The sequence below is a fragment of the Talpa europaea genome (genome assembly GCF_964194135.1).
Source record: "Talpa europaea genome assembly, chromosome: 1".
In the NCBI taxonomy this organism is placed as follows: Eukaryota; Metazoa; Chordata; class Mammalia; order Eulipotyphla; family Talpidae; genus Talpa; species Talpa europaea.
The window spans coordinates 35,950,447-35,973,800 of record NC_140073.1 but is presented as its reverse complement, the minus strand read 5'-3'; the positions used below and the strand labels follow the sequence as shown (position 1 = coordinate 35,973,800).

The 23,354-nt window shown below is 45.2% G+C and overlaps 1 protein-coding gene across 1 annotated transcript in view; it reads right to left on the bottom strand.

The window, feature by feature from the left end:
* Positions 1-1,847: 1,847 nt before the first annotated feature.
* PARVA (parvin alpha) overlaps positions 1,848-23,354 on the bottom strand; it is a gene marked incomplete at its 3' end in the record, with an annotated part of 149,033 nt that continues 127,526 nt past the window's right edge. The window contains exons 6-13 of the mRNA XM_084254500.1: positions 22,764-22,879; positions 19,333-19,391; positions 17,413-17,432; positions 16,092-16,153; positions 15,312-15,380; positions 13,131-13,232; positions 12,366-12,438; positions 1,848-1,924 (exon numbers count right to left, since the gene is read on the bottom strand). Coding sequence (XP_084110626.1) covers positions 1,848-1,924; positions 12,366-12,438; positions 13,131-13,232; positions 15,312-15,380; positions 16,092-16,153; positions 17,413-17,432; positions 19,333-19,391; positions 22,764-22,879 — 578 coding nt within the window. The remainder of the gene's footprint in view (positions 1,925-12,365; positions 12,439-13,130; positions 13,233-15,311; positions 15,381-16,091; positions 16,154-17,412; positions 17,433-19,332; positions 19,392-22,763; positions 22,880-23,354) is intronic.

Genomic DNA, 23,354 nt, shown 5'->3' with positions numbered 1-23,354 from the left:
TCATATAGCAAAGCATGTCTACATGAATGCATTTCTTTTATTTCATCCCAATTTAGTATTGCTCAAGGAGACAAAGCAATGACTGATCTTGATTTGTTATCAGGAATTTAAAAGAACAGAAATATTACACTTTTAAGGATTTCCTAATGAAAAATATAATTCATTAAGTATATAAAAAAGAATTATATCCTTTAACATGAATCAACACAAGAGCATACATTGTCTTAAATGCTCACAATACCAAAGAAATATGTAGTATGTCTAAATTTTATGGATTCTAAGCAACTGCAGATAGAGGTGTACAAGGAATGTTGAGAAGGAAATGTTTTGGACAATAAGGGAATCCTAACTCTGAGTGGGATGAAGAGAGATCAAAGTTGATTCCTCAGAGTAGACATGGACTTTGTGCCCAGCGCAGTGGAAAGCAGGCATAGAGCTCTAGAGGCAAATACACAGGCTGTTTTAGGAAATGGCATGTTTAGGAAAATTCTGTAAGATGTAAGTATAAGTGATTAATCCCGAGGCCTTGGTCAATTTGTGGACACAAATATATGCAAGCCCGATCCCTCTGCCTCAGGGAATTCCCCTATGTTAAGTGTGTATTTTCCCTGCTTTTGGTCTCCCTAGCACCCTGTTTCATTCCTCTTCTGACAGGACCCAGCAGCCTAAGACAACCAGAGTCCTGTGTTTCAAAGTAGGGTTCATGGAGAGGGGATACAAGTAACCACAAGCCCACGAGTAAACCCACACAAGGAAACAGCTCGGCTTTGGTCTAAATGACTTACATTTTTCCTCGCCTGAATTAGCTGGTAATTGCATGTGGGCAGACTGAGCCAGAAATGGTCTAAATGATCAATTAGAAGGCAAAAAGGAATTGCTTTCTTTAAAGTTCAAGGGTCCCTGTTGAAGAGCCCTACTTCCCAAGCTATGCTCACGTGGGCTTGCACCCAGCTCTCTGCGGTGTCTGGGTATATTGTTCATTTGCCTAACGATAATGAATTGAGTACTTATTTTGCAGGAAAATATAGGGCATTTCCATTACATGCAATCAAGCAAAAAGGCTGCAAAATGTACCACTCCATTAATTTTAAACAGAATCCTTCCCAAATGTCACCCTGAAACCAGAGTATGGGGTTATTACAAATCTGAAGGAATTAAGAGTAATTTTCATTTGTATAAAGGAGTTGAGGGACATGTCTCCTGCCACACACACACACTATTAATTGGGTTAAATTTGATTTGCCAATTTCAGTGTGAATCACTAAGCTGTGACCTAGTCTGCCTGGTGGTGAGATCAGTGGGCTTCTGTCTTCATTGAGAGCACAGGTGTGCATGTGCAAATGTGCACACACATAGGCACACAGGCATGTATAGCATGTGTAAAGAATGCACTGTGACTGGCTAGTAACACATATTGTTCAAAGTGGAAAAACAAATGCCAGCTCTGGCAAGCCCTTAGCCTGTCTGAGCCTCAGTTTCCTTGTCTGTGAAAGGAAATCATAACACCTGCTTATTGGGAGCCTGGAGGATGAAGGAGTTTGCACATATAGGAGCACTTAGCCTAGTACATAGTGTACACTCATTAAACAGTTAACTATTATCTTTATTTTCATCTTGGGGGTGTGCCACTTGTGCCTAAGCTGGTCCCCAAATGACACTGAGGGAAATCTGGACCTAGCAGAGAATATTCCCAGGGCCTGGGAGCTGGGGCCTACTCCGTTGGTGATCATTTCCTTGATAATTTCAGTTCCCGTGATCTCTGGGCAATGGCTGGACTTGTGGGAGAGCACAGAGCAGGAGACAGGAACAAGCAGGTTAAGGCGACTGGAGGACTGTCCAGGGTGTCCTCACTCCACGTTCCGGTACTTGGTGAAGAGGTTGTACAGCACTCGCAGTGTGGACTTCAGGTCACAGTTGACAATGTCTGCACAGAAAACAAAAAGCACCCATTGTGCTAGTGGGGCCACATGGCCCGAAGTTGGCATCCATTGCTCCCCTCCTTCCACCATCAGCCTTGTGCCCCCAGCAGGATCCTGGGATGGGTGCCGCCCCCTCACTGCAGGACATCATTCTGTGGTCCTGAAGGGCTCCCTGTTCTGCTGGGCAGGGAGAGTGACCTCAAGAGAGACAGCTATGATCAAATGGGGGTTGAAAGACGGGCAGAGTGATCGTGTAGGGAGGGTTCAGTGCAAGGGGCCTCTATGGCAGGGGTGCTGGGGCCTGGGGGTTTCACTCATTCAAGTGGAGCATACCCCACTGCAGGCAGCCATGCCTTGGGACAGTTTTCCAGGTGAGCGGTGTCAGTGCTGGCCCTGAGTCTGCCTGTCCCTCTGCCTCTAGCCTCACTACAGAGCCAGTGGTAGAAAGGAGGGGAGGGACTGGGGCCCCACCTCATACTGTTCTCCACAGTGGTCAGGATGCTGAACTGGGACTAAGTTTCCCCTAAAAATAGGGGAGGGCCCCTGGCAGAGAAGGGGGCCTGGCAGGGAATGTTGAGAAAAATGTCCTCGGGACAGACAGCTTCAGACTATGGACACAGCAAGGTTTGAGGTTGGGAGTTGCGCAGTCTTTTCAGGAGCGTTCCAACAGGGGTTCCTGAGTTCCTAAACACGACTGCCTCCCCTCCCCACATCCCTCTATTCCCTTCCTCCGATTTGCTGCTCCTCTAACTTTCTGCCTGTCCATGCCCTTGATAAAGCCCCTTCTTAGCTCTCTATATTAATAATGGAAGGATCCCTCCCTACTGTTCAGGATGCAGACTTAGGTAATAAAATTATAAGAAGAAGCAAAGAAAAGACAAAAGCCTGATGACTATGGAAGTTGGGAGAGTGGTTATCTTGGGGGAAGAGGATTTAGGTTCAAAGAAGCAAAACTGGAACACTAGGAATGGGGTGGTTGAGGGATGGGGCACCTGCTCCCAGGTGCCAGTTGGATTTCTGCCCTTATGTGGGCCTCCACCTGGAGCTCTGCCCAGTGGCTAAGCCCTGTTCATGCTGAATTACCCTCTGCCTCCTGAATCAGCCTCTGCTGGGTGGAGCCCCAGCCCTCTGAGTGATTCCTGTCCTCCGGATGGGATTAGTGTTCTCTTCTTTTTTAAATAGTATCATTCTGTACATTACTTCATCATGACTTATTTATTTTATATATGGAAGTTTGTGCCTTTTTATCCCTCCACCCATTTTACCCACCTCCCATATGCCTCACCTTTGATAAGCAATCTGTTCTTTGTATCTGTGAGCTTCATTTTTATTTTTTAAGATTTTTATTTTTTAAGACATATAGGGCCTCCCTGGTGGTGCAAGGGGTTGAGAACCGCACTATGGAGCGGTCTGCAGCCTCTGCAGCACGAGTTCGGTCCCCAGCCGGCCAGGAAGAAACCCACATGGCGAGGCAGACCTCTCCTAACTCGCCCACTGCTCTCCTCAGCAATGTATTTCGGTCGGTCTGCCTGTTCTGTTTCCTACTCTGTCTCTGCTGGAGCCTCTCACCCCCGCATCTCTGGCCTGTACCCCAGCTCTTGTATGCATAAATAAATAAATCTTAAAAAAGATTTGACATATAAGTGATATCATACAATATTTGTCTTTCCCTCTCTGACTTATTTCAGAGATGATTTATTTCATCATAGTGTCGTGCTCTCATGTAAGGTCTGTCAATGTTGTCTTAAATGGCAAGATTTCATTGTTTTTTTATGGTTGAACATTCCTCTGTGTGTGTGCGCACGCGCGCATCACATTTCCTTTATCATTTTACCTACTGGTGGACACACTCAGGTGGGCCCCTGTATCTTAGTTATCGTAAATAATGCAGCAATAAACATGGGAGGGCAGATATCTTGAGTTAATGTTTTTTTTTTGGAGGGGGGGTTATGAATGCCCAAATGTGAAATGGCTGGATCATATGGTAATCTTTAACTTTTTGAGGAACCTCATACTGTTCTCCACTGTGGCTGCACTAATACATTCCCCCAACAGTGCACAAGGGTTCCCTTCCCTCCTCATCCTCACCAGCACTTGTGGATGACAGTTGTTCTGACATGTATTATTGTGTTTTATTTAAAGAATTATTTATTTATGCATACAAGAACTGGGGTACAGGCCAGAGGTGTGTGTGTGGGGGGTGGTGGTGAGCGGATTCACCAGAGACAGAGTGGGGAACAGAACAGGCAGATGTACTGAAATACACTGCTGCGGGGAGCAGCGGGCGAGACAGGAGAGGTCTGCTGCACTACGTGGGGAATCAAACTCATGCTGCGGTGGCTGTGTAGAGCTTCACAGTGCTGCCTCTTAACCCCTTGTGCCACCAGGAAGGCCTCTTATTGTGGTTTTGAATTGCATTCCCTAATGTTAGTGATGTTGACCACCTTTCCATGTGTCTGTTGATCATCTGCATGTCTTGTTTAAAAAAATGTCTATTCAGATCTGCTTTGATTTTTTGTTTGGATTTTTTTTTTTTTTTTTTTTTTTTGCTATTGAGTTGAGTTCTTTCTATATTTTGGATATTAATTCTTTATTGGATACATGACCTGCAAATATTTTGTCCAAGGTTTGCCTTTTCATTTTGTTGATGATTTCCTTTGTGTGCAGAGCATTTTTGTTTGATGTAATCTCACTATATTTGCTTTTATTGCCTTTGCTGTTGGTGTTAAAGCCAAAAATCATTACCACATACGATGTTCAACAAAGTTTCCTGCCTATGTTTTCTTCTAGGAGTTTCATGGTCTCAGGTCTTAGCTGCAAGTCTTTGATCCATTTTGTGTTAATTCTTGTGTCTGATATAAGATAGTGGTCCAGTTTTGTTCTTTTATATGTGGCTGTCTATTTTCCCCATTTACTGAAGAGACGCCTTTCCCCACTGTATATTCTTTTTTTTTAAAAGACTAAGTCATTTTTTTCAAGATTGATTTATTTATTTATACAAGAACCGGGGTACAGGCCAGATTCACGGGAGGGTGAGAGGATTCACCAGAGACAGAGCGGGGAACAGAACAGGCAGACTGAGGAAATACACTGCTGAGGGGAACAGCAGGCGTGACAGGAGAGGTCTGCCATGCCAAGTGGGACCCTCGCCTGCCAGCCGGGAATGAACTGGCGCTGCAGAGACTGCGGACAGCTCCACAGCTCAGTGCTCAACCGCCTGCGCCACCAGGGGAGGCCCCCCACTGTATATTCTTGATTCCTGTGTCATATTATTTGACCATGTCTGCGTGGGTTTATTTATGAGTTCTCTAATGTGTTCCACTGACCTTTGTGTCTTTCTATGCCAATACCATGCTGTTCTGATTGCTATAGCTTTGTAATATGGTTTGAAATATTGGAATGTGATGCCTCCAATTTTGTTGTTCTTTCTCAGGAATATTTTAGTTATTCAGGGTCTTTTGTAGTTCCATACGAATTTAAGGATTTTTTTTTTTCTGTGAAAAATGCCACTAGTGTTTGGGTAGGGATTGAATGAAATCTGTAGATTGCTTTGGGAAGTATAGAATTTTAACACTATTCTTCTAATCCATATGCATGTACTATCTTTCAATGTCTTTGTGTCTTCTTTAATTTCTTTCATCAATGTTTTATTTTGAGGTCTTATACCTCCTTGGTTAAATTAATTTCTTGGTATTAAAATGTTTCTTAAATACTGCTCATGTCAAAGACTGCTCAGGTTTTTCTAGGGAAGAATTTCTAGAAAGACAGATAAGCGTAAGAGTGAATTGCTCAAAGGAGTGAGTGTGAAGAGGAGGTGCAACGGCCCAGGAGCCACTGAAACAGGCTCCTGCAAGCCTGTTAACCCATGCCAATCCATTTTACTCACTGTAGCTAGACTACCTGGCTTTTTGTTATGGCTGTGTAGGATACATACCACACAACTCTAGGCACACCATTCATAATTCTAGGGCACCATTACCATAAACCACAATATAAGTGGTACTCTGTGGAGTTGCGTAGTTCACAACTTGTATGGCTACTGCCATTTCACTTAACATAAAGTCTTAAATCCTAAAAGGCTGCAACTGGTTTACCTTTCCAGTCTCATGCCATCTCCCCTTCATTCATTACACACCTGTCATGCCACCTCCTTTCACTTCTTCCCATGGCATGTGCTCCTCCATCTCTGCCTTCACATAGGTCATGGTAACACCTAGATCACTCTTCCCACACAGCTGATTCCTGATCTTCCTGCAGATCATAGCTCAAAGTATCGCCTCCTTAGGGAAGGCTTCTTTACACCTGGCCTGAGTGAGGGTGCCCTATTTTATGTTCTCAAAGCACCCATGCTCTTTCTTCATAACACTCACTCCAATTCTAAGTTAGTGATTTCTGTGCTTATCTGATCAAATCTGTCTCTGCCCTGGGCTGTGGGTAACTTGACCCTAGAATGCCTACAGTGCCCAGCCCAGTACCTGGCAAGCACAGGCCTCAAGAAATATTAATAGGTAAATGAATGAATGATTGCCCAGTGTCCTGGGAGCGAAGGAATAAAATCCAGAAAGGAGTGGCCAACAGGGCTATGTGCTCCCAAGAAGCTGAGGAGGGTAAAGACAGGAAGGAGCCCCAGGAGACACAGCCCCAGCTGGTAGCTTGGGAGAGAGCAAGGCCATGCCATGTGCAGATGGAGGCGAGGTGTCACACAGAATGGACAGATGAGATATGGAAGCCGTGGGCCTGGGCTCACAGGAGGAACGTGGAGGCCTAGGGAAGGACAGGTATGGCTGGAGGCAGGAGGATGTGTTTTCACCTTTTAAAGCCAGGTGAGTTGTGAGGGAAAATATCTAAAATGGGATGATAATTTTTAAACTGATCATTTTATTTAATTTTAATGCTCACTAGGGTTTGAAGTCCATTTTCATTACAGTTGTGTAAAGCCATTAAAGTCACTTAAATTCTTTGAATCAGTTTTCTTTGGTGGCAAAACTGGATTTTATGAAAAACATGTAGAACACAGTAAGGGCTCCCTAGATGGCAGTTTCTTTCATGCTTTCCCATGTCCATCTTAGCAAACTGTTATGCACAACTGTGCAGTCTGTGCACTGCACAGCTCCAGAAGCAGCATTCACATAGACTAACATCTTCTTCTGGGGAAACCTGAGTTCCTTCTTCCTACAACAGGTGGGCCTGGTGAAGAGGGGGGACTGCAGTCAGAAATGCTGCTTAATAACTATTCTTATCAAGACAGCCAGTGGCCACCCAAGCAGCATAGAAGGTGGGCTATCTCTGCTAGGAGAGGGTTATCTCAGCTGGGAGAGATGCTCTGGCTTGCTGGGAATGGACTGACTCAGTGCTATATAAACAGAGCCTTTTTAAAGTCCTGACCCAGGGCCCCTCTCGGTAGCAATCAGAATGGCAGGGCCTCCTGGGTAGAGACAACCAGGACAGAGACAGTTTGGCTACCTGGGGCCAAGGAAGAGCTGAATCAGACATGAGGTCACTCTAGGGAGACAACAGCCTCTGACCAAGGGACAAGGCTCAATGTTTGCTCCTCTCGTTGGGGGCACTAGCAGCTCTTCCCATCCAGCAGAGAGCCACCCCAAAATAAGTCCATGCTTCTCTAGATGATGCAGAGATCAAAGGAGGAACTCTCTTAACAGCAGAAATCCAGTTTTTATGGAGAGGGGCAGGCCCCTGTGTGATCACACTGTTGTTACTCGGGCTTCCACAGCCTGGTCTCAGCAGTGGCTGAGGTCTCTGCTGAGAAGCTTACCCCTTTGTCCTTGAGTCTCTTGACCAAAACCACTAGCTGGAGGGGTTAGACTACATTAGGGTATAATAAGCTGTGTACGTGGGTGAGCCCAGCCCCGAGGTGTCCATCACAGATCAGCCTCCATCCTACTTCTGCGGAGATCATTCTCAACCTCTGCCTTGCTGTCCTGTCTGTTTCTTATTACCCACCGGGACAGGATCCATGCTTTTGAGATGGGACATTTTAGGGGTGGCTTGATAACCTATCAGGTGATTTTGTTATTCTTTACATATTAAAAATTTTAATATGGCAAACATTCAGAGAAGTCTATCTACATATATGTATACTTTTAAAGAGTTGAAAGAACACTCCATGTAACCACCACCTATGTCAGATCTAGAACACTGCAGAATCCTAAAAGCATCCCAGTTCTCTGCAAAAATAACCACTATCCTGACTTTTAGGGTGATTACCTCTGTACTTTTCTTCACAGTTCCACCCTTAAACAACAGATTTTAGTTTTGTCTGCTTTCATACTTTATATAATGGAATCACAATTCTCTTGTGAGTTTATTTTTTATTCAATATTATGTTTACATGATTTAACCATGTTGTCTGAGATGTTATTTTTCTTTAAAAATAGTATTAGGCTATAATTTATTGCTATTGAAGAATGATTATAATCATCCAGCTAGAATTCTTTATTTTTTCAAGGATAATGCTTAATTTTTCATCTACCACTGAATAAAAATTCAGGGTCTGGTGGTGATGATCATTTTATCCAGTTTTATACATGCTTTCTTGCTGAGAATAATCCAGTGACTTCTTTGCTATAATGATTAGAAGCCCCTCCCTGATTTCTCACTTCATTCTTTTTTGGTTTTACTATGATCATTATATATCTTTTTTGGTTTTACTATGATCATTATATAAATTTCAATTTAGTCTATTGGGGTATACTCCAGTTTGGGTTATTCTTGGACTAGTCTCCCGGTATAAGGACATGCATACCTCTGAGTGGAATTGCTGGGCCCTAGGACAAATTACCAAAGTTTTGATGAACTTAAAACAACCTAAATTATCTTAGTTTAAAAGGTCAAAGTCCAAAATGGGCCTCATGGGGATATAATCAAAGTATTGGTAAGGCTGTAATTTCTTCTGGAGACTCTACAAGACACTCTGTTTTCTTGTATTTTATCTAGCTTTGAGGGGCTGCCCGCATTTTCTACCTTTCAGGGACTGCCTGTATTCTTTGGCTCATAGCCCCCTTTCATCATCAAAGCCAGCAGGAGCAGGCTGAGTCTTTCTCATGTTGTATTCATTCTGACATTCTGATTCTCCTGCTTCCTTTTTTTCACTTATAAGGACCCCTGCAATTATTTTGGGACCACCCACATAATCCAGGATAATTGCCCCATCTCAAGATCCTCAACTTAATGGGTTCTGGGGACATGGGCAATTTGGGGAGGCCATCATTCTGCCTACCACATAAGGTATTAAAAATCTTCAACCATATTAGATATGACTGTTTTCTCAAAGCAGGTGTACAAATTTACAGTCATACCAGCAATTTTCTGTTGCTCCTTGCTAACATTTGATATTAGCAGAGTTTCAAATTTTTGCCATGTCTGGTTGGTGCACTATCTTTTAAGGTAATGGAAAAGGGAAGTTGTACCATTTTGCATACTTCCAGCTACTGACTAAATATTGATCACCTGGAACTAAGCTGCCATTAGCTGATCGGATTTTCAGCACTGCTTAAAGTAGTCTAATCTTAGCTACTTCTTAAATTTTAGAGATTCCATCAACCTGCTGGCTGTCCTAAATATAGGTTTCATTCCTGTCTGGTACTAGATTTCTTCTGAGTCTACCACCTACCTGTTCTGCTGGCGTCTTAACCATATTTGATGATGATTCTACATGAACTATGCTAACAGGGTAGGCACAGGCATTTGAAGATGCATGGTCTGATGTCCTAAAACAGAAAGGCACCAGCTTCATGCCAATATTTCAACTGCTCCATCGGCCATGAACTTGATGCTAACACTTGGCTTGTACCAGCAGCGGTACTAACACATTATGAAGCCTGGGCAGCAAAAGTTATTTGAGATACAAACCCAAAGTTTTCAAAGGATTTCAAGGGAAAACAGAGCTTTGAATATCAAACAGCACTGCAGAGAATGCATTTTGCCTGAAAAAATGCCTCTACCAGCCAATTTGATTTTGAAACACCCTCAAAGAATTACCCACACGGGCATTCTTTGAAAAGTCTGCAGCATTTATGACTGAATTTCACTTTCCAGGTAGAAGCAAAGAAACCAAAAGGAGTGCTGGGGTACACCTCTCACAGAGAACAATTTCACAAAATATCATTGCAATTCTCCTTTACACACTGGAAATATACAGCATGGGCATGGTGCCCAGTGTAACAACAAATAAAACAGATGTGTTTTTCCATTCACACTGGTCAGGAAGTTTCCTATTAAGCAGTTCAATAATTGCACAAGAAAAGTCATCTATATGCTGAAATATCCATATAGTTTGACATTGGGAAAACTGTCTGTCCAGAGGGAAATAAATGCCTGAGCATTGAAGTAGCAGAGGGAGTGCTTCCAATCTGGAACCAGGAAGTTTCACATTAAGTAGTTCAAGGGAATGGGAGCAGAAAGCAGGTCAGAACTCTCCTGCTAGGTCTCTCCGGAAGCAGGGGACTTGCTGTTTGTTTTTGGCCAAGGAATGCTCAGGGCCCACTCCTAATGACTTTGGGATGGCTGGAGAGGCCTTGTTAGAGAGACGTCCCTTGGGGGACACCAACCTTGCTGGAGGTCCTGCTTTAGATGAGACCAGGGATTTAGGACCAGGCAGTAACAAATGAGAATAAAGGATTGGCTTTTGTTCACTAGAGGTGATGATTACTGAGGTGGGGAATGAGTCATGAGACGCAGACCCAACCAATGTGTTCATACTCTGCCTCTCTCCTCTGATTTCCTGCTTTCTCCTCTGACTTCATAAGTAGAGGCATTTTGCCCAAGATACTATCCTCAACACTTTTCTCCACATGCATGCCTGTTGTTCTATCCTCTTGGCACATCAGCTGTCATAGGTGGAAGACTCCCAGTTATATAACCACAGCCCTGGCCTCTTCCCTGAACCCCAGTTCTGTTTGGTCAGTGCCTAGGTATCAACCTCAGGGATACTGAAATTGACATCCTGTCTGCTTGCTTTTCCTTCTGGGTTACCCAGTGCTGCTAATGATGCCCCACATCAGAACATCTGTTCTTCACACTGGAACAGAAGTCTGATCACATCACTAACCTACTCAAAAACCTTCCATGATTCCCACTCCTACAGAATAAAGTCCAACTTTCTGCCTTGTCATCAAATCCCCGCAGGACCTAATACCAGCTTGCTTCAGCCTTTTAAACCATTCAATTCATACTCTTAATATCCCAGTGAAGTAGGTAACTGCTTAGAGTCCTCACTAGGTGCCAGCTGCTGTGCACCAGACATCACATTTAATACTGTCATGTCGCTAGGAGTTCTGTTTTCATAGACATGAAAAACAGGGTCAAAAAGGGCAAGTTGCCTGAAGTCACATAGCTAGTGGGGGCGTGGGAGACTGAACCCAGGTCTGTCAGGGTTCAGCTTCATCTCTCTACCTAATCCTTATGGTTTTAGCCCCGCTGTTTCCACCTCCATCAAACTATCCCTCATCCTAAACAGAAGTGAGAATTGAGGTGATAGGGGAGGGAGCAACAGACACAACCAGTGTGAGCGAAAGGCCCACCTGGGGAACGGGGAGGTCATTGTTGAGGTCTGAGTGGATGCAAGTGGAGCAGAGGCAGCAAAGAAGGTGGTGGGGAGGGGGCTGTGTGGGGAGAGGGGATGGGGGGGCACACACACCCTACTAGGCCACTTGCTTTTAAACAACTTGGAAGTACAAGTATCGGGGTTCATGAAAAATATTCTCAATTTCCCAACTAGATATAGACAGAAAATATCTGCAACATGGTGTTGACTCACTAGTGCCAGTAAAATGAGTGTTTCAATTAGTAAATGGCAGAGAAAGAAATGTCCGGACTAAGAATTCTGCCAGGAGAATCGTGCCTCCTACATGCACAAGTGCACATATGCTCCAACCCTGAGCACAAGAGGCCACCGGAGCATTTTGTACTGTTTGCATTCTCCTCCCTGCCTCACACCGCCCCCCACCACACCCAGTCTTAAATTTGCAACCCAAACTCCACAAATCAAGCCTGGTCATTGGGCAGAGTTGGAGTGGACTGAGGATGGTAAAGGCAGCTGTGCTGAGGGCAGAGCTGCCTGTGCTGCCTCCTACACCGCATCCCACCTGGCTGGGGCACAGCTTTTTGGCAGATCACCCTGCCCAGGGACAGAAGAACCTGGAGATGGGCAAGGGGCAGTACTGCAGCAGCGCCTGTGCTCTGTGCCATGTCTGCTCAGCACCCGCCCCCTTAATCCCAGGGGTGGGATTTCAGAGCCTTTTTCTCACAAAGGATCTCCACACTGAATAGTTGCGCCCTACCCTCCCATCCCCCGCATATGGCAAAGGAGGTTTCATAAAAGACTCTTCGCTCTGGTATAAAATGTGAGCCTTGCCCAGTGCCCTACACACTTGTGTGCGGGGTGGGAGTCTTGTTGTCTTGCCACAAACCCAGGGAAGAGCAAGGTACCTTCTGGCCGTGGTTTTGGCTTTTCCAGCCCTCCATCTTGCATGAGCTCAAAGGCAAAGGAGACATTTAAGACCTGGGGAGAGAAATGCAGGGCAAGTCACGGCACACTCGTGGCTGGACCTTGGGACTTGCTGGGACCTGCCCCTGGGAGGTGAAGGAGTTAGAACTGTAGCCAGGGGAGCAGAGGCTCGGCTAACATGAGGCCCTAATTTGAAGGAGAAATGAGGTTACAAAAATGGGTAACTCATATTCAATGAGAGTTGGGTGATCCCGGCCTGCTGTTGGTGAAACACTCTCAGAGAAGTTCAAAACCATCTTTCTGTTTTGTTGTTCACTGCAAGGACTTGAAAGTCAGGGATATGCATGTATGCGATTGAAAGGATCAGATGACGAGGCATGTTTAAGAGGCAGAGGAGGGTTTCTGCTCTGGGCCCAGTGGCCCTTGTGTAGAGGGCAAGCTGTGGTAGCCCAGGAGAGGCCTGAGGATGAGGTTGAGAGCGGGTCTTGGGTCTGGCCTGCTTGTAGTGGTTGCCTTCCCTGTCACCTCTGGGCAGATACACCGGACTGTGGCAGGTATCAAGAGCATATGGCTACAGATCAGGACAGCCTGAAGGGAAGTGGGGAGCTATTTGGGATGCTCAGTGGTCTGCAGGTACCTCCTTCCCAGCTCAGCTGCTCATCAGAATGAGCCATATCTCTAACCACTAGAGACCTAGACAGACAGGATGTGAGCTAGGAACTGCCCTTGATGTCATCTTCCCTTACCTTCTGTTCAAAGCTGTCTGGGGTCAGAAAGAAGCTGTGCAGGGGCACAAAGTAGCCCTCCAGGAGCCCCATGAGCAGCACCAAGTATACACCATCTGCAAACTGGAGGGAGAGAGGCAGGTGAAGGCACAGGACCCAGAGACTCCCCAGCCAAGCCCTAAAGGGCTTGTCAGTTTCCATGTCACTTTGTCCCAAGGGACATGGCAAATAGCCTAAAGCCCCATCCCTTCCATCAAGAAAGTAGATGCCAGAGCATTTAGGAGCCAGTCCAAGGGACACCAGACTCCTAGGCTGAGCTGATGGCTGCAGAGCTTCTTCTCAAGGGAGGGTTGGATGAGGGTGTGCTGGGTTGTCAGGGAAGGCTTTCTAGAGACAGTGGGGCACTGTGGTGAGTGAAATTTGGAAGGAGTATGTGTTCTAGGTATGGAAGATGACATGAGAAAAAATATAGAGTCAGAGGCATATCTGATACTCTGGAACCTTCCAAAGGAGGTGGGGCTGTCAAATGCTTGTGGGCATAAACAGTTGCTAGAGTTTGCAAGATGCCAAGTATCTGGGAATCATCTTAGGATGCTTAACAAAAACTAGACTGAATTTCCTGGAATGTGGGCTGGGCCCAGGAACTGAGCTTTGCTGGGTGACTGGCTGGGGTTGCGGTTTGCCTTTGTTATAGGCACATGACCTTGAGCATGGACTTGACCTAGGAGCAGCTCCCTCCCCTGCTTCCATCTACACCACATTTAACTTGGGTTGATAAGGCTTGAACATGGTTCATCCCAGGCCACCCCAGAGTGGACAACAGGAGAGCAGGCTCCAGCATCTCTGTCAAAAACCAAGGCTTTCCTTGTGGGAACTAGCTAAGTGGGCCTCATTCTGGCCATAGCTGGGATGGGCTGAGGATAAAGAATCTAATCTGTCAACTCAGTGGAGGATTTTGGGTTGGAGTTCTGGTTACCCAGTTCTGAGTGCAGCCATTTAGGCTACTCCTACCTTCCCGAATTGCTGGTTGTGACGGCTTGTCATGAAGCCCACAGACAGGCACCAGATGCGCTGGGCAGAGAAGCCCGTTTGTAGCACTCCGTGCCCAAGACAACAGAAATGCGAGCTCCAGAGCTCATTCTAACCCAGTTGAGGAAACACCACTCTTCCCAAGCGTTTCCTATCTCCCCAAAGAGTATATGAAGCTCATTCTGCAGAGTCCAGCACCCTGGGGTCCTGCTCAGTCACAGACCCAGGAACTGCCTTTAACAATAATGGCAGCTGCCCATGGGCTCAAAAGAAAACCACATTTAAAAATTCCTCATCAGAGGAGGCTGGGAAACAGTATATTCTCTATAGTCTGAAAGTATCCCCCTAATAAAGATTAGTTATTAATTATAAATGGGAGGGAGAAAGTGCTTTACAGTAGGGAAATCTGATGGTCACCAAATGAATCAGCGGATCAAAGTTATCATTAGTAACTGGTCTATTTTGCAAAAGCGACTGAGAAAAACATAGCATTACTTAGGGAGTGCTGTTGCTGAAAATACATAACTTGACTCTACCCATGAGGGGAAAAACTGAGGACATTCTACAAACCAATTGGCCTGCACTCTTCAAACATGTCAATGTCATGTGAAGAAGGGCTGGGGATTTGTTCTGTATTAAGAGACTAAAGAGATGACAATCAAATGCTGCATGTAAGAATATTAGAACTGGCAAAATCTGGATATAGAATATTTCTTTGAACCATATGACATTGCCATTTTTGTTAATCTAAAGAAGTCAAAAGAAGTCAGCAATTTCATATGGTTCAACCTATAGAAGAACATACTGTAGTGATGTTGTCGATTTTGATTATGGATTTAAGAAAATGTATTTGTTCATAAGAGGTATGTGGAAGCATCTAGGGGTAGAGAGAGAAACAAGGTTCAAATATGGCCAAATTTTAATAATTGGTATATGTCGGTGAAGAGTATGTACATAATCATGATAAAATTTTTGCAAATTTTCAAAATAAGAAAATTGAATAAAAATTCAAAGAGGTTCCATCCAGTTCACTGCTCTGAACAGCAAAAATCCCCCTCCCCCTGTTCAAGCTTCAGTGTCCTTGTGGAAAGCCATAACTGTAGGGATGGGCACATGGAATGGAGGCAGAGAAGGGCCTTGGATCCCTACCCTACACTCGGGGCTGTCACTCACCTGGGTTTCCAGTTCCGTGACCTCCAGGTTCAGTTTATTCAGGTGCTTGTTCACAAAAGTGATGAGTGTCTAAAAGAGAAGCGCAAGCCAGGCATTGAGCTGAGCCTCTTGCCAGTGCCTGGAGGCTGCCTCTCTGACTCCAGGCTGAGGACAAGGTCCAGCTAAGGGCTGGGCCCAGGATTGCTGTGCTGAGTGCAGTGAGGATGAGCAGCCCCCGAGGCTCTTCTTGCAAACCCCTTGAGCTCATGGGAAAGGAAAGGCTCTGTGGTCCCACATACTGTGTGATCTGAATGGGCAGGTGCAGGTATGAAAATAGCAAGGAGCCCTGAGAATGCAGGATGATGGGTGGAATGTCCTAGTCTAGGGCCAGGGCATTGCAGGGAAATTAGGGAGGGGTGAGAGAAGATGTGACCCCACTGGGTCCCCCTCCCAGTCCTTTCCTAGTTAGAGGTACCCATGCCCAGGGGGGACAGAGATGGGTCTGTGTGAGGAGGCAGGGATGGACAGGGGTTTCAGTGCAGGTGTTAAGACAGGATGCTCACAGCCTCAGAACTCCTTAGAGATGTTGCCATCCCTCTATGAGAAGAAAGGGACTGGATAGAGTTTCAGGAGGAGCAGGCCAGGTAAATTGGACATCAAGAGGGAAAACCCGGTTTTTGAAAGATTTGGTGATTACACCAGATTTGGCAGGGAGCCCAAAAACTGCAGAAGAGGGTTTCCTGAATGCTCTACTCCACCTCCCCCTTCTCCCTTGCTCCGTCCCCAGTACCTCTTCCCTACCTTCTTTACTACATTGAGCTTGTCCGGGGCATGGTCGAACAAGGTGTCAAAGGCATCGCGTTCTGAAAAAGAGGACATTGGGGGTGGGATGGGGAGGGGGCACAGTTGATTTCTGCCTAGGAAGCCTCCCAGGTCCCAGCCATGAACCTTTAAAGCTACAAATGGGTATTCTTTGGGTATAATGAGACTGTGTTGGGAACTTGGAAATTTGAGTTTGGTTAGAGATTTGGAGCTGACTCTTACCTTAGGAGTCTTTTCTCTTTCTCTGTGTGTGTACATAAGTGTTTTTGCTCTGTCAACCTTTTATGCTGTGGTGCATGTGGGGGCTATGCCAAGTTTAACATGAAACAGTCATTTCTCTTCACTGTTTTTCATTACATCATGATTTAGTCATAGTTCTAAAGCATTTCTGAAGCATCTTGGAGGTAGGATTTTATGCAAATATCAAATTACTTCACCTTCTAATTTGCAAAACCAGGATGCCCAAGACAAACATCCTGGTAGATTGCATAGTCAGTTTCCTCTTCTACAAAATGTCTGAAAAATGAACTTCCCCCAGGTGTGTCGTGAGGACTAGTGAGAATGCATGGGCATGTGCTCTGCAAACTGAAGGGTCTATAGATCTGAGTTACAGGTACAAATGGAGGAATTCAAAATATTATTCATAGTAAATACAGGGTCATGGAAAATAGCAAAGTCATGCCCCCTTGCAGAGGCTTTTCTACTAACACCCCCATGCTCTCCAGATTGCGGTGAAGCAGTAGAGGGGAACTGAGACTGGGTATGAGATGTGTTCAAGTGGAAGATGGGGCTGGAAGGGCTCATGGTTTTGGAGCCTGTCTTTTCCTACACTGAGGGTGCCTAAGACTTCCAGAAAGTGATTGAGATCTGACATTCACACATTTTATAAACATGCCTCAAACTTTGGGAAATGGGAGAGGCAGGTGAGATGAAGAAAGAGGGTGAGGATAGTTTCTGGAAGAGCTGGACAGAGTGGGGAGAAGGAACAGTCCCCCAGCATGTACACAGACTTCTTCCTTTACGACCACAATATAATCAGAGCAAGACTGCCTTGCAAAAGCCCAGGGCCCATTAGGAAGCCCAATGTCAATAGTCTGTTTAAATGCAAAAGGAGCAGGCAGCTGGTTAGTTTTCTCTTCCCACCAGAAAGCTGGCCCTCCCTACCAAGTAGCCTGGTCACCAGGCTGGTGCAGATAGACATGCAGGAAGCAAGCAGAATGCCTGTTCTTCCCAGCAGCTGCAGAATTAACTATACTCCCCGACAGTCACCAGCACTAGAGGACAATTGTATGCAACTCACCATGCCTTCCAGAAAGAGCCCTGCAGGAAAGGAAGAAAGAAAACAGTGTGATTCTTCTCTCCTAGCCTTTGGTTGAAAGGCCCCCAAATATTCCTTCTTTGGCATTTTATTCTGTGCTAAATCTCCAATTATTGAGTCTTTACTAACTGTCTTCCCTCCTCTGCTATGCAGATATATGGTGTTTGAGTAAAGCCTGGTATAAGTGATACTTAAAGGAATAGTTCTTCCTTAAGTAAAATCACACTATTGTTGGCACTTAGAAAGAAAAATTGTACTCAGGGCTCAAGATTTCCAATGAAGTTTTAGTACCAGAATCTACAATATGTCTCCATATGGAATTTCGCTGCCTGGATATCTGGGCAAGCAACTGACCCTCTGAGCTCCAGATCTCTTATCTGGAAAATGGAGATGATAATAGTAAACACATCAATGGGATGTTGTGAGCATTAAATGACTTAATATCTAGAAAAAAATTTGCATAATTCCTAGTATACAGTAAATTCATTTTTTCTCAATATATTTTTGGTTCATATTATATTGGGTTATTCCAACTGTATGTCTATCACCCACTAAATGATCAGTTATGGGTTGTGCACTGCAAAGATAATGAACTTGGAGTTAACTGTTGGATAGACCTAGGACAGCCATCGTCCTCACCCTTGAGCTGTGGGTTTTAGGAGATATAATCATTGCTTCATGTTTTATGATGAATAGCAACCCATACAAACGTGCTGCATAAACTCTATTGTGTTGACATTACTAGGAGTCTGCATCCACATTTACATCTATGGGGCACCACAGCAGAGCCAGAGGGCGCACACACACCACCGGGAGCAGAACACGGCCCTGATTGACGGCTCCTTACTGAAACTTCATGCTGACTGGCTGTTTTCTCAAAGGTCACTTTCCTCTCAGGTATGTCTTCCACTTTGCTGGGTATGGACAAGCCCAGCAAATGGCCAGGGGGCAGGGTGGGGTAGGGCAGTGAGGAATTCTTTCCTGGCGGCCTGGTCTGGGGCAGCTTGACTCCCTCAGTAGAACCAAGGCCAAGAACCAGTGCTTTGTGGAGGGAGGCTGGCCCTCCAGTGCTGTTAGGCTGTGATGGGGAACTGGGCATCTTGGGAGGGGCCCCACCACATTTTGTCCTACACGTGATCTGAAATGCCTACACTCCTGGGCCCCTTTGAAGGTGCCGGCACTGTGTGTTGCAGATGGGCAGTTCTCCCTGCTTCAGATAGAGAAGCCGAGCTCTGGGAGGTTCAGTTATTCAGTGGGTGAGGAGAACCTGTGCCCAGAGGAAAGCTGGGGGAGCAGGGTAGACTGAAAATGAGCTTTGCTGGTTTTGCACGTGGCCAGGACTCTGGTCTGCCCAACCCCCACACCATCCTGCTCTTTGGCTTAAGAATGAAACTTCTCTTCCCCAGGGCAAACCTCTTAGTGTTCTGCTAGTCCAATTTCTTACTGTAAATGAAAAAACAAACAAACAAAACAAATCCCACCACCCTAAGGTAGAGAGGGACTTTCTGGGTCATGGCACATGACCGACCACATAAATCAGATTCAGAAAAGGAAGAAAAACGTCCTTTCGAAGGTTAACAATTTAGATTCAACCCCATATTTATGGCATGACGATTTCATGCTGGTTGGCTTTTTTGGGCACACTTTTTCCTGGAGTGCCACAAAATTAGAATTTTCAATCACTGCTAATTCCCTCTCCCCACTTCCCCACCCAAGTTTGTACCTTAAGCATTGAGAGGCATGTTTTGAATGCATGGAAAAGGCTAAACTATAATCATTGGCTGAAGTCTAATCCCTCTTGCAATCCCAATAAATGAAAACTAAATATCAGCAAATGGATGAATTTCGGAGAAACATCTGTGTTCCATTACAGAATCGCTGGCAACAATGGTGTTGACATACTCTGTGTTACCAGTTATTTCCTCTTGGATTTGCCGAGACTGGAGGATTCCTTCTCGTTTCTGAAACAGGGGTGGGGAAAAGGGTTGGGAGGAGGAGAGAAAAATATGCTTCAGAAAAATAGAAAAAACTGATTAGCATTCCTGATATTGAGAAGGTTACTGGTGTTTAAGAGATGAATCCAGAGATGAGATACTGTTAGAAGTGAACCATGGCCTCTGCTTGCTGGGGACTGGACTGAACCATTTGTGCTTCATGCAATTAGTGCTTAGTCCAAACAAGTAGGCTGTTTCTTGGATGGTGAATCTTTTCTTTCTTTATTGGAAGACATTCTGCTGGAAGCAAACTGTTTGCCTCCTGGAGTAATCCACAGTAAACCAAATGGAAATGAAGGCCAGGGTGTGTCTGCCCTCCAGCTGGGGCCACAGAGGGAAGCTGAGAAACACATTTAACTGGTGGACTGGGGAGGAACTGAGGCCAGCTTGGAGAATTCAAACAGAGGGAAGAGTTGTCTTTTATTTTAATATGTAAATGTGGGAAATTTTAAATAAGTCGTGGAGTCTTCGGGTAACTAACTCATTCTCTGAGAAAAGCGCTTTTAAGGCACAATTGCCTAGCTTCCCGTCCACCATCCATCCATCCCTGCATCTTTGCATCAGTCCATCTGACCTCTGTCTACCCTTCCATTAATTCATCTTTATTTCATTAATCAGTGCCTTCCATGTACAAACCCTGTGCTGGACTTTGAGCAAATGTAGGAAATAGTTTCTGGCTTTGATGAATTTAGAGCAAAATGAGGTAGATGAAGCAGGGGAATAAGGATGGTTTCCTCCAAACAGCCCTAGTTTATGCCTGGTGTCCCGGCTCAGCTATGACTTGTAGGATCACCTGTCACTCTCAAAAGTGTCATAGATGATAAATTATATGGTCACCCCCACACTGAGAGGAAGTGCTGAATGTAGGCAAGAGCAGGCACTTTCAGCTGAGATGATTAGGGGAACCTTTTGCAGGGAGGGGATCCTTGAGCTGGAACTTAAAGGACACAGAGGATTTGGCTATTCCAGTGGGAAGACTGGCCTGAGCAAAAAGCTAGTGTCAGGAGAGCATGAAAGTGTTCAGGAGGCAGCTTGGAAGCGTTTGCCATTAGTGAATGGGACATCAGCTGACTGCCAGCTTGGAGTTTAAGCCTCACTGTGAGGGAAGGGGAGCCAATGAAGGCATCTTAGGGTTCAGGATGACCTTTTGATGGGCACAATGAACTCACTTCATAGTCAGTTACCAGACACACTGAGGACAATTTGGGGTATGGTGAGCACTTGTGGGGGCAAATTCATGTCCCACAAAGCCTGACGTGAGCTTCAAGAAAGAGCCTCTAATCATTGGTGTCTCAGCTGCCTTCTTTAACCTCCTGTCAAAACTTCCAGAACTTCTCTTCACATTCCCACCAGCCACAGAAATTAGTGTCCTTGCAAAGTACTTTCAATAGAAGGGAAGGTAGAACTGGATAAAGGCCAAGAGGCTATCTGGATTACATTAAGGATGGACTATCAGAGCAAAACAAAAGGAAAGGAAAAAAATATACTATTTAAATGGAATCAAATGAGGATAAGTTCTGACTTTTTCCAAATTCAGCTTCAACACATGTAAAATTTTCACACGGGGCTAATGGAATTTATGTCCTTGCCTCGTGAGATCATACACAGACATGAAAGCTCTCTTCAACTTCATGCAGAATTCTCCTTATCTAGAATGCAAGAGAAATCTGGGCCAAACAATCTCTCATACAGCACCCAGATTTACTGCTATCCATTATTAAGTTCCTAAAGAGTTCTTACTCTAGCTCAGTGACTCATGGTCAATTCTGAGTCCTGCTTTTGTGCCTATTTACAGTGATAAAGCAAAACACCCATAAAAAGATGATATGCGCAAATGCCGTTTTATGCAATGTGTTCTCTTTTCTCCAGCATGCTAACAAAACTGCCTACAGGAGAAATTAAACCAGCAACAGCCTTCTGATGGCTTGTAATTGAGATCCAAATGAGGCATGGGAAGTGGGCTTGCAGTGACCACTGTTTCAGAATAGGAGCCTCTTCTCTCCTGCTCAAAGCTTGAATCATGGTTAAAAAAAATATAACAATAGATTCACACATTATTGATTAACACACACAATAAAGATAGCCTGGATTCACTGGGAAGATGCTTGTACAAGGATGCTCTGGGCTGGCCACATTTCCATAGCAGACATGAAATGCTTAGCACCATGCTTGACACAGTGGAGAGCTCAGCAAATGAGGCCAATTAGTCCCTTTTAGTCAGCTACACCTCAGGTCTGCACTGCACACATGCACACTGCAACAGGCTTCCGACAGTCCTCTCTGCTGCTTATGTGTAGTCCGATCCCCTGGCAGGCAGGGCCAAGGTTTCATAGTCCTGTTAAACTCCCTTGACATTTAGCAAATTAACTGCCCAGAAGGTGTCAAAGAAATACTTTTTAAATAGGGTACAACCGAGCATCTAATTGAAGAGCACCCCATGTCCTTTTCCCTCCTACGAGCATCTGGTCCCTGAAAGCTCAGTTCAAAGACCTCTTGTCCTGGACACTGGCCTGACCCAGTCAGTCAAAGCTTACCAGCCCGTAAGGCTCTTCCTCACCAAGGCACCATGGAGCTGCCATACTGTGCTCTTTTATAGAACTCTGGATAACCCTGGGTAACCAGGGAACTGCTCATAAGGGGAGTTCTCCCTTACAGAGTGTTTATTTGGAAAAGAACAGAAACAAGCAAACAAAATGATGACCTTTAGTTAAATAGGCATAAAGTTGGAAAATTAAATTGAATTTGAGTATCTAATGGGGTTAGGAGCAGAGTAGATAGTCACAGGGAGAGAGCACACCCTCATTGTGGGAATTACACAGCCATATGCGAATGGAAATTCCATCCAACAATCTGGATGACTTGAGATGCCAGCTGTGCATCTCTGGGTGGGTGAAAAGCGGCAGTGCCCTCAGCAAAGGCACAGGCAGTTGGGGTCTTTCTCAAATAAATGTGCACACACCCCCTCACAAGCATAGCTGTATCTCCTCTCACTACTTGTGCATCACTTTTTTTCACTACTGAAGGCTTCTCCATGGCTTGTGGGACACACACCTGTACGTGAGTGCATGTGTGTGCACACAGCTCATCTTCCTCCCGCTCCCACTACGGACCCTCAAATATACATTATACACACACCAGCTTGTTGAAAATCCTGGGCACATGCCCCACACAAGCACACAGAACTCCCCCCTCTGCACACCTATCGGGGAGACGCTCACAAGCATCAGGTGCTCACTCATCTGCCCCTCACCATGGAGCATGCAAACCCCACATGCCTAAGCTATCAGAGATCCAGCCTCCACCCCTCTTTAGGGCACAGATCCCTGTGGTATCGCTCACCTGGACCACAACCACTTGGATGGAAACATGGTCTGGGAGTCGTATTGGTGCCCGGAAATACTGGGACAGAGCAACTAGCAGATGCAAGATGGCCACCAGGCTCTTGGCGTGAACAGCTGAAACAAAAGATGATGTAAAAGTTAGAGAATCTTCTTCCAAGGTTCTAAGCAGAGAAAAGTAGATATTTAAAATGTAGCAGTACCACATCCAATACCTCTTTTATTAACTTAAAAAAAAAAAAATACCCTCGGTCATCACAGGTCTCACCCTGCACTCCCTCAGTTCTTGGCTAGGTCCCAAAGAGCTTCTTGAATCATGTTATGTCTAGATTTCTTTACAGTGCCTTCCATTCTAACCCAGCATTCCCAGTAGAACCCTCATATCTGCTGAATTCGGAGCTCAGCCACTCCATGGTCTTGCTTATTCAATTCTAATAACCCTGGGCGTGTCTGCTCTGCAGTGTCTCTCCTTCCTATTTAATTAACTTGTGGGGTCATCACTACTACTCATATCCAGAGACTACACAAAGCAGGCCCTCCATTATGGCCACTGAGTCAGGAACATTGGATCCCTAGAGAAAGTCAGGAGAGA